This window comes from Amphiura filiformis, chromosome 13 (genome assembly GCF_039555335.1).
Source record: "Amphiura filiformis chromosome 13, Afil_fr2py, whole genome shotgun sequence".
Taxonomy (NCBI): Eukaryota; Metazoa; Echinodermata; class Ophiuroidea; order Amphilepidida; family Amphiuridae; genus Amphiura; species Amphiura filiformis.
In genome coordinates this window covers 58,119,431-58,130,409 of record NC_092640.1, presented here as the reverse complement: position 1 = coordinate 58,130,409, position 10,979 = coordinate 58,119,431, and the positions used below count along the sequence as shown (strand labels likewise).

Below are 10,979 nucleotides of genomic sequence, written 5' to 3'. Positions count from 1 at the left end.
GCTACAGAAACCTTGAAAATCAAATTTCTAGTTCTAAATGGCTTCAAATTTCTTTGTTTTTTCAAAATAAATAACAAAATCAGTGATAAATGAGAGTTGCTGTTCAAATTGTGCTTGTAAGGGTCTTTAGGTGACAGATCAAATGGAAAAATAGGGGGTCTTCGGGTGTGGTGACAGAGCATGTGTTCGTAAAAAAACATGGGGTCTTTGGGTGACAGCGACGCTGAAAAAGTGCCCTACATACGCGGTCACCTCCAAAGGGAGTGCCCCCCGGGAATGCACACTATCGGACTATGAGGGGCCAAGAAAAAAATATTGACTTACCCGATGAATTTTAATAATTGGGTAGGTCGGTCGAGACTTCTTTTCTTTTCGTTTTTATTTTTTATTTTATTTTTATATATATATTTTTAAATTACCGGTAGGCCTACTAGCAAACTCTACTGGTTGTATTAATTAAGGCTCAAAATATGAAAAATCAGACAATTTTGGTGTCAATATGAATCAAATAACATTACAAAACAACTAAAATGTTGAACACAAGCTAGCTCTAAAATACATTTTTTTTTTACATCTTCAGAATACAAAAATTTGAAAAGAAAAAAGTCGACTTATTACAGTTTCGTTTGCAATTTATACCAAAATAAAATTCAAGAAAAGGTACATTTAAGTTTACTTTCTAGACATAGCCTATGAATAAAAGAATAAAACAAATTGAGTCTTTACTGTAAAAAATAACAGATAGGAAAACGAACGAACGGTTAGAACCTGGATTTATAGCAAGCATCTTTTTTTTTTTGCCGATCAAGATTTTAATTTCAACCCCTACCCTGTTTCAACGTTTATACCCACGATTCCTGAAATTCTCCTCTCCTACAATAAACAAAAGATGGCGCTTGCTTGACAACCGTACCACCTCTTACCTAAATTAATATACGTGTAACAGATTAGCTCTGTGTGAAATGAGGTATACTCGTCAATGTTGGTTTTTTGAGTGGAGTAAGAGATTAGAAGCGTCAGGGGCGTCAAAATGGTAGCCTCCATGTAAATAGAATTGAAGCTAGGCGAGTAGGTCACTTACATTTACTTTGCAGCATTGCTCTTATTTTAATCGTTCAAAATGCCACCTAAGAAGTCCGCACCTAAAGCTGTCTCTAAACCAGGCAAATCCACAGCATCAACTAAGAAGAAGACTGCTGAAAAGAAATCAACTCCTTCGTCTTCGACTTCGAAAGTGACAGGTAGGCTAAATTACACACAGTTTTAGCGCATAGTCTAGAACGATATCGATTATTAGGGAGTGTTCATAAATACTTTGGTGGGGGGGGGGGGTTGGAAAATATGGTGGGGGATCAAAAAAATTTGGGTCCTAAAAGGGGGGATAAAAAAAAATCAGTCCTTAATAGGGGGGGGATAAAAAAATTTGAGGGTAAAATTCCGGGGTAAAATGTACGAGAAGGTATGCATACACTCCGCGCGCATCAATGTTAAGTATTCAATTTTGTACTCTCAAGCTACAAATCAACAAAATATGCGCACTTTACAATTTGGGTGTAGTAAAACACTACATGTATGACTCCAATGAATAACTCCAAACAGTAATTTTTAGCTAATGAGTTAATGACCATAGGGGTAGATCCCGGGGAGATGGGGAGGGATAAATCCCCCCAATATTTTGATAGGGGGATGGTCCATACAATCATCACCCAATGTTGACACCTGTATATGGGTTTCTAACCAAAATTAACCCCATATTTGGTCATTTTAAACTAAAAGTGCCAATTTTTTTGCGCTTCGCGCAAATTAATTCCAGTTTTGTACTATATTTCGCCAGTTTAGCTTCAATATTGCAAATTTTTTGAGCATTTGTACCATGAGCTAAATTATTTTGTCGGCAAAAGGTGCTGGATTCACTGGACTTTTCTCAAACCCTATTGTCAAAAAGAAATCTATGCCACTGTTAAGGATGTATATTTTTGGTTTCTTTTTAGGACATGAAGGGGGATCAAAAAATTTTAGACCATAAAAGGGGGGATCAGAAAAAAATCCACCCTTTTTTAGGGGGGATCAACATTTTTTTGATGTCCGAGGTTCAAACTTTTCCAACCACCCCCACCAAAATATTTATGAACACTCCCTTAGGCTCTCATCATTAATAATCTCTATATTTTAATATCATCATGATCATTACTAGTGAATTACACAATCAATCATGACATGATCGACATGATTTTAATTGATGATGATTGTAAATTTTCATGAAAGTTCATTGTAAATTTATAATCCCACCCCTGCCACCAAATGAATTTAAAATCAAAATAATTGTATATAATTCAAATTACAGTGTCAGTGATCTCCCAAAGTACTGCTTATTGGTTTGATATATATACTTTGTCTATATAGTTGTATCAAGGATAAAAATCAAATTTGAGGAAAAAAAACTGTGCTAAAAACATGTAGCATAATTATACCATGGCATGGGAATACATAATCATAAATTCATAGCAATTTGTCAGTTTTAGACCCAATGAATCAGTTGGACAATCCAACAGGTGTGTGTTGATTGCCAGTTATTATAGTGATCATAATTTACCCCAGGAAATTTACATTCATCCCCAGATAAATAAAAGACTATTGAAGTCTCTTGTGTAAACAACTACCTCCAGCATAAATGTCAATATTAAATGGGCCTACTAAGTCATAGTATATTGATCATGCCTATATTTTCCGGGATATTTTCTTGCCTTGTGTTTGTTGGATACCATTTTAAAAGCCCAATATTAAAGTATCAAACAATGAATGTGCACTAAATAATAGCTAATGAATATGGTAATAACACTGGAAGAGTCGCCTCATCATTACTCAGCAAATGTGATGTACCCAGCAAACACAAAAACGTTTTTAAAACGTTTTAAATAAGTTATATTTTGGGTTTTGGTTCAGGTAAAAACGTTTTAATAACATTAAAATGTCGGGTTATATAAAGGTCATGAAATCGTTTTAAAACGTTTTGTATGAAAACACACTACAACAATATTTTTAAAATGTTTTCGAAATGTCATTGTAAACTATTTTTCCAAACATTTTTCGCCAAATATTTTGTCAACACTTACATAACATTATGTTAAAATATTTGCACCCAGCAAACACAGAAATGTTCTTAAAATGTTTTTTACAAAACGTTTTAATAACATTTAAATGTCAGGTTATATAAAGGTTGTGAAAACATTTTAAAAACGTTATTGTACCCGTTATTGTAAATATTTTGGGGAAACATTTTTTGCAAAATATTTTTTTCAACCCCAAAATAACATTCTGTTTAGAATGATTTGTACTAAGTTTTCAAAAATGTTTTCGGAATGTTATTAAAACGTTTTTATACCCTTTATATAACCCGACATTTAAATGTTTTCTGTAAAACATTTGTGTTTGCTGTGCAGTAAATTACCAACAAATGTTTTTTAATGTGATGAAAACATTTTATACCATTAATGTACCCTTTATATAACCCGACATTTAAACGTTTTCTGACAACCTTTTATAACCTTTTGCAAATGATGTCCAAAACGTTTTGTGTTTGCTGGGTATAAACTCAAAATCAACTTTTATTAGCCTAATGGTCACTTTTATCTTGTTTCATTTTATTTTGGCAGAAGTGACAAAAGAAATTGGCGAATTGAATGTTAAAGATATAAATAAAGTGTGCGAAGTGAACTTTAAGGATATAAATCATGTGTTACTGAAAGATGAAGGAGGACCCATTCAAACTGATGGAAGGTTAGTATGATTAATATATTATTTATATTAGTCGGATTTAGTCCTTGGCTTCATAGGAGAAGTGAAATACAATACTGTACAGCCACTGGACATGACACAAAGCAAAACTACATACTCTTAAAAGTTGAATTTACACTGGCTATAGATTGCTTTATTGGGTATTTACTATTAGTAATTCATTGCTTCCAGCTTTGACTAACAACATGAACAATTGACTAAACAATTGACTAAACAAGTGACTAAACATGTTTGTAAATTAACTTTCCTATGTGGTGGGAAGTATATGGGTCCCAACAAATTGGTATATTCATGGGTCAACACACAGACCCCTAAGGTCTGGTCATAATAAAACCAGCCCAACCCCCAATAATTTTGGTGGCCCCCAACCCCCAATAATTTAGGGAAAATGCATAATTTTAAAAAGAAAGAACAGTTTACCAACCCAAAGTATTACAATTAGATTGAATTAATTTTAGGGTAAAATTCATAATTTTAAGATAAAATTTATGTAACATGCAGGCACTTCAAAAGCTTCCATGCAAAGAGGACATCCCTCCTGCATCCTGCTAGATATTGATGCCCTTGCCCCATATTTAGAATATTTTTAGATCCTCTGAAAACTAATTGGGTGTCCCTGAGTCTGTACATAAACATATTATTGATCATGACCATCACTAACTTCCACCCAACCCCCTTCCCACTTCAGGAGGGGGGGGGGGGCGGTTGTTTGCTGGTGGATCAGATTTACCCTGACATTGATTGCTCATATGATTCAACATGCCTGATTTGAAATAAAATTAGTACATTGTATCCATTATACTTTTTCTTGCAGATGGCCATATGTTATTGACCCATCCCCCCACTCCATGGTGGCAACATTTTTACGCTATCAAAATGTCAATTACATAAATGGATTAGATTCAATCCAAATGCAGGCAGAGCCTTTAAGGAGGGCATTACTGGCAGCTATCAGGTGAGAATTTGTTTTATATGGGTTGTTGCTTTCCTTTTTAAAGGAATTTTTATTTTAATGGATTGTTGCTTGACCACAGAAGATGCAGTGACAGACCCAGGGTTTTCAAGGGGCAAGCCCACTCATGATTATCCCCATACAATGTATTTAAGGGTAAATGAGATTCTATTGGCCATTTTAGAGGTACCCTCTCAGAGTAAGAAAATTCTGCATTTTAAGGGGATCGCGAAGGGGCCAACCCCCCCTTGGAATAAAACAATTGTGCACAGTTTTGATTTGTTCAAAATGCCTAAAATTATCAGTTTTTCCCTTTTGTTGAGAGGAAAACAAAAATATTCTTATTGTATTTATATTAAAGAACCCCCCCCAAAAAAAAAAAATCATGCCCGGTCGTCATGGTGTCCAGTTTTATCATATTTTCTTTATTTTTGCCAATTTGCTATACACTTTGTTCCTATCACCTACAGATATGGTAAGCCACTGGTTCTGGATATGATGGATACAGATGTGTTTACAACATGTACAGACAAATTCAATGAGATTCACACGGGACTCATGGATGATATCATGTCCAAAGAAATCATCAAGAATGAAAAGTAAGTGTTCTACTTTGAAATTTGTTGATCAAGAACTTCAGTCTGCCTGGAAAGCACTCATGTATGAAACTACAGTGGAAGCACCAAACCTGCCAAAGCTCCCAAACTTAGTCTTCCCCGTTTCCCCAGTCAGGACAATGAAAATCCCCCTCCCCACATTGGTGTTTTGCAGCACTGAAGTCACTACCAAACTTCAGGTGAAATGAAGAATAGTTTAAATCTTTCCAGTTTGATGGCTGACACATCTCGTGAATCGGTGATGTATTGTACTATTGTGAACATGGTGAATATTTCCAAAAGTTTAAACTGACTTTACGCACAAAAATTCACTAACCTTGAATTTTCGATGTGTGACACACATCTTCATCAGAAGAAGTCCTAAGATGTTGTGATGGACTTGCCCTTTTGTTGACCATTGGCGGCTTTTGGTCGACAAGGGCAAGTCCATCACAACATCTTAGGACTTCTTCTGATGAAGATGTGTGCCACATCGAAAATTCAAGGTTAGTGAATTTTTGTGCTGAAAGTCAGTTTAAACTTTTGGAAATTGTTTATTACCAGCACGTATGAACTTACATTCGAGTATGGTGAATATTGTTATTTGTATGATCGGCTAGCTAATACATGCATTGAGGATAATTTAGGCACTGGAATGAGATAGCAATTTTCTTTGTTTTACCTTTGTTTGGCTCGAAATTAAAAGGGGCAATGTGATCAGTGAAAATTAACATTTTGTGGAAAACATAGAAACATTTTCTTTATGCAAATCACACATTATTGCTGTAATATTTACTGAATTGTCTTTTTTACCTCTGCAGGTATACATGTTTAATCCGAGGCACAGACGGGGATGAGTACAATGAAAATCGCTTTCTTGATGAGTACAAAAACTTCAAGTTCATCATTCTCAGTAAAATTGAACCAGAGAAGACATTAAAGGAAAAGACTTGTGTCATTAGAGTAGTTATGGAGAATTAGGCATGGCCTACTGTTACCCCCATACACATTAAAAGAAAAAGACTTACCTCATTTAATAGAATGGAGAATTAGGTGGATTTAAAAGAGTATCTGTGATTTGAAAATACTGGTATCTTTTTGAGGGAAGTAGTGCAAAATACTATATAGTTTCTATGGGTGTTGGATGAGGCTGAGACTATAGATATATGAGGTACCGTAGATGTTCGCCTAATGGCGCTATGGGCTCCTTTGACATAAGGGACGCACCATTTGATACTTAGGGGGGTAGGAAGTTAGGGTCGGGGAAGAAATTTTTTTTGCCCGACGGTAACGGGCGGTTTTTTTTTTCGCCGCCTTCCGGCAAGTTTTTTTTTTTAATTTCATGCATTATACACAGTTAGGTGGGGAAGGTTTTTTTTTTTTTTTTTTAGTGTTGGTGGGGAAAGTTTTTTTTTGCTCATGTAGTGGGTGAAGTTTTTTTTTTTGAAAAACTTCCTACCCCCACCCTGAGAATCTAATGGTGCGTCCCTAACTGGAATTTTAGACACACACTAAAAGTGCCCTCCCATAAAAATCCCACCAGCAAACAAGGGCACATACCTTAAATTCTTGTTGGGATTTTTAGAGGAGGGAGCTCTCTATTTGTATATGAAATTACCCTGAGGCAAAGGACCCCATGAGCGCCATTAGGCATCAGATTACATCTTTTAGCGTGTGTATTAGGCGAACGTTTACGGTATATAGTAAATAAGTAGCAGGCAACTTGATCGAGGGGGCAGTTTGCAGGAGATGTGAGAGATCCTCTTTTTAGCTTATTTCTTCTTTTTTCGTTGCCAAAATGTATGCGTTTTATTTTGTTTTCAGCTCATGTTTTGTGTTTTTAATCTGATTTTACGCTGTTTTCAGCTTTTTTAGTAATTGTCCTCTTTTTGGGTCTGACGCCTCTAACACCCGGCCCTGAGTTTGAATATATCACAAGTTTTTGGACATTTTAAAGTGATCCCCCATTTTCTTGATCAAAAGTATAGCTTTTGTTATCAGAAGATACTTTACTCTTTACCACATTAACATTTAACGCCCGAAATGATCTTAAATTATAAAACCAAAACGTTGTGAATTGTGGTAACCACAACCGGAAGTGTAGATGCCCATGGGCTCCACAAACTGATGTGTAATTGATGCTGTTGATAGTTACCAAAATCCACCGATTTATACTCCTTTTCTAATTGCTGGCTTAAAATAACTCACTCAGAAGCTTCTCTAATTCATTGTATACTGTTTTTCTTGGTTCATATTACCAGACGTGACCATACTACGGTAGAAAACGGTTAAAAACTTGGTTCCTCTAGTAACTCAGCATGCCAAATTTAACACCGAAGGGACAATCAGAGAAAATAAAGGTAGAGAAGCGACACTCTCTGCAAACTGCCTATACACCTATCCGACTTCGCCATTACTGCGGTGTCCCCGATGTAAAACTGCGGTGTCCCGAGGTCGGGGGTTCCATCCATTATTTATTGTGTGCTATACAGAATTGTACCCGGGAATTGTACACAATAGTGATATTCAATACACAATCATGAGTATTGAATTACGAATTAAATCTCCCGCTCTGGTACATCTGTGTTGCCGTCAATAGAGGGCCAAATACAGTAAACGCTTCTCGGATTGGTGTATACCGTGCTATACAGCGGTTGAAGACAGGCGTCATCGCCGGCCAAGTCTTACTACGAACGTGTAATGAGAAGATACCATAGAGTCCTACATAGAGATCTGAGGAAGAGACGGTCCGAATTGACCTAGTGACCTATAATTTATTAGAGAATCACATTTTTAGAGTATTTGCTCCGCCCACCGCTGTCAATCATTCTAATGAACAAATGAAACAAGCTCTGGCATTCTGGCAATGACGTAATCCTAATTATAAATGAGAAAATCACATTGTACATGTAAACTGTCTGCTGCACTTCATGTCTTCCAAAAAGTGCCGGAGTGTCGCTAGCCTGGGACAATACATCGATCAATGTCAAAACAAATCTGAATATCGATAGATTGACAATCAAAACAAATCGAAAAACTTTCTGAACGCCGGAGGGCAGTATAACCACAAAATGTTTAACTAGTAACAAACGCACGGCGCATGCGCGAGCCGGGAAGTTCAAGCTTGCTGTAGACTCGGTCCCTACACATATATGGCACGTTTGCAATGCCCGAACTCAGGTGTCAATTTGTGGATAAAATTAAATAAAATTAAATATCTTTTTTCTATATGTCCGTTTTTCCGTCTCCCGGGGAATTGACTTGAAAACACTATGAGGATTACTCAGTTAATTTTTGAGGACAAAAATCATGAAATTGGTGGTGTACGGGAATTTTGTTATGGCCAAGTTTCAGGCCAAAAAAATATGATTTTTTTCGAAATTTTTTTGACCGAAAATTCGACCCTTTCTCGCTTATCTGATGAATTTTCAACTTCTTTTTGACATATGTGGTAGATATGACTTTGGTGTTTATATTCCTGAAGTAATTGTTGTAATTTTGCTTAGTTTTATAAAAAGAAGTGATTTTCTGCATGGAGTTGTTTTGATATTCGGCTTTGTTTACGTTTCAAAACCAAAACTGAATTTCCCGGCTCGCGCATGCGCCGTGCGTTTGTTACTAGTTAAACAAAATGAGCCCAAATTTCAGACGATGGTGGACTACATTATTCAATGTGGCAACAGCCAAAAGCGTAAACAAAACAGACAATATGACGGCAACACTGCCTGCACGATGGACGCAATTATTTTTTCTCGGAGCCAAGATGCGTTTTTAGCTCTATACAGAAAAAAAATGCACAAAATATATTTCCCAGTGCAATATATACATTTTCACATGAAAATAAATAATTTTAAATTCAAAGAAAAAAGAAGAAGAAAACTTTCTGAACATCACCGGGGATGGGAATCGATCTCGGGACCCTATGCGTGGGCGGCGAGCTCCGTAACCACTACACTACGTAAACTCATTGATACACACAGGGGAAATTTTCAGTATATATCGTAACATATCGTGCGTTATTCATACAAAAAAACCAAAAAAACAGTACTTGCAATGACAACGGATTTAGACTGATAAAATAGTGCTTAATAACATACGTACAGTTTTGGAATAATTTGAGACATTTTTGTGTTTACGTGTAAAACCAATGACAACGTCAAAATTGAGCCAATCTTGGCCGGCCCCCCCTGCCAAATTTGGCATTAACAGGAAGTATGGGGCATTCATTGTTAAACACATTTTTGCTTCTCATATCAAACTGCTGGAGCATTAGGCCTACAACTCAAAATTTGGTAGCATTGTTTTAATGGCAGGCCTCAGGTAAAGATAGAAAGCAGAACATGAAACAAATTGGACCACTTCCCTTAGCTTCCCTTTAAGTGGAATGTCTGTATTATTTTGTAGTTTTTTTCAGACTCAACCACTTGCTGCAAGGTTGAAGGTGCAATGGGGAAAAGTGTGTGTGAACATGTTTTGTGTGCATGTAGGCCCCCTATAGGATTTATAATTATAGAAATTGTGATATTTTTATTGGAGAGTATACATGTGAATATTGAATAAAATATTTTTAAAACCAGTCATACATATGATTCTAAATTAGTGTCTTCTAAATCATGGAAGCTCATGGGAATGGTGTAATATTCAAAGTTCACCACCCCAACTCCAACCCACCCCTCCCACCCCCTTCCTAAAAAGGCTGAAGGGAATGCACTTTGATATATGTCAAGGAATCAACTTCAGAATCTGGAGCCTTCTGGGCAGTGGGCACCCAAGTTTCATTAGCTGAAACCATGCACCAATCATTTTACAACTAAGTACACCGGGGGGTACTTAGTACAAATGACCATACGGGGAGTGACATGCGCATATATGGGTAGCCTGATTTTCGACCTTTTTGGTACATCAATAACCCCTTTTTCTAAGCCAATTTTGGTATATGAATGGGTCCTTTTTTCAATTTTTTTTGTCGAAAATATAGCCCAATTTTGCCTCATTCTAGCCAAAACTTTGAAACTGTCCAAAACATTTGGGAAAAAAGACAATAGGCCTATGGGTTAAATTTGGTCAAAAATGTTGAATTTGGTCCAAATTTCTTAAAAATTTGGTATATTTATGGGTCCACTTTCAAATTCTCAGTGCCACACCTCTACCAAAATCAAACTTGAGTAGCCTACCCCCCTCCCTATGGTCTATGTTGCGAGCAGGAAAATGTGCATATTAAAGCGTTTCCGTACTGTTTTCCTAAGCCTTTGTAGAGCGTTTTATTTAAAAGGCGATCCATGAATGTGTGCCCCCCCTCGGCTGGCCAAAAATTGCTTGCCCCTCCCCCTTTCGGCTTGCCAAAAATGTTTGCCCTCCCCCATTTTACCCTACCCCCAGAGCTCATAATTAGTGCACAGTCCCTAACCGAATTTACCCCCTTAGAAAATGTACCATTATACGCCACTGAACATGTACTACTTGGACCACCCATCAATAAAAAATAAAGAAAAAATGGGTTTTACCACTAAAGAAGTGAAAAGGCTATTTTCCGAAAAAAATGAGAAAATTTTGAAAAAGGACCCATCCTTTTACCAAAATTGGCCTAGAAAAAGGGGTCATTGAAAAGGCCGAAAATGCTACCCATCCTTGATGCA

The 10,979-nt window shown here is 36.6% G+C and overlaps 1 protein-coding gene across 1 annotated transcript; it reads left to right on the top strand.

Moving 5' to 3' along the window:
* The first annotated feature begins 915 nt into the window (after positions 1–915).
* On the top strand, positions 916–6,555 carry LOC140167338 (IQ motif and ankyrin repeat domain-containing protein 1-like). Its single transcript, XM_072190659.1, has 5 exons — positions 916–1,241; positions 3,654–3,777; positions 4,610–4,750; positions 5,218–5,346; positions 6,165–6,555. The coding sequence occupies exons 1-5, from the start codon at positions 1,121–1,123 to the stop codon at positions 6,322–6,324; spliced, it is 675 nt and encodes a 224-aa protein (XP_072046760.1). The 5' UTR covers positions 916–1,120; the 3' UTR covers positions 6,325–6,555.
* Positions 6,556–10,979: the final 4,424 nt, after the last annotated feature.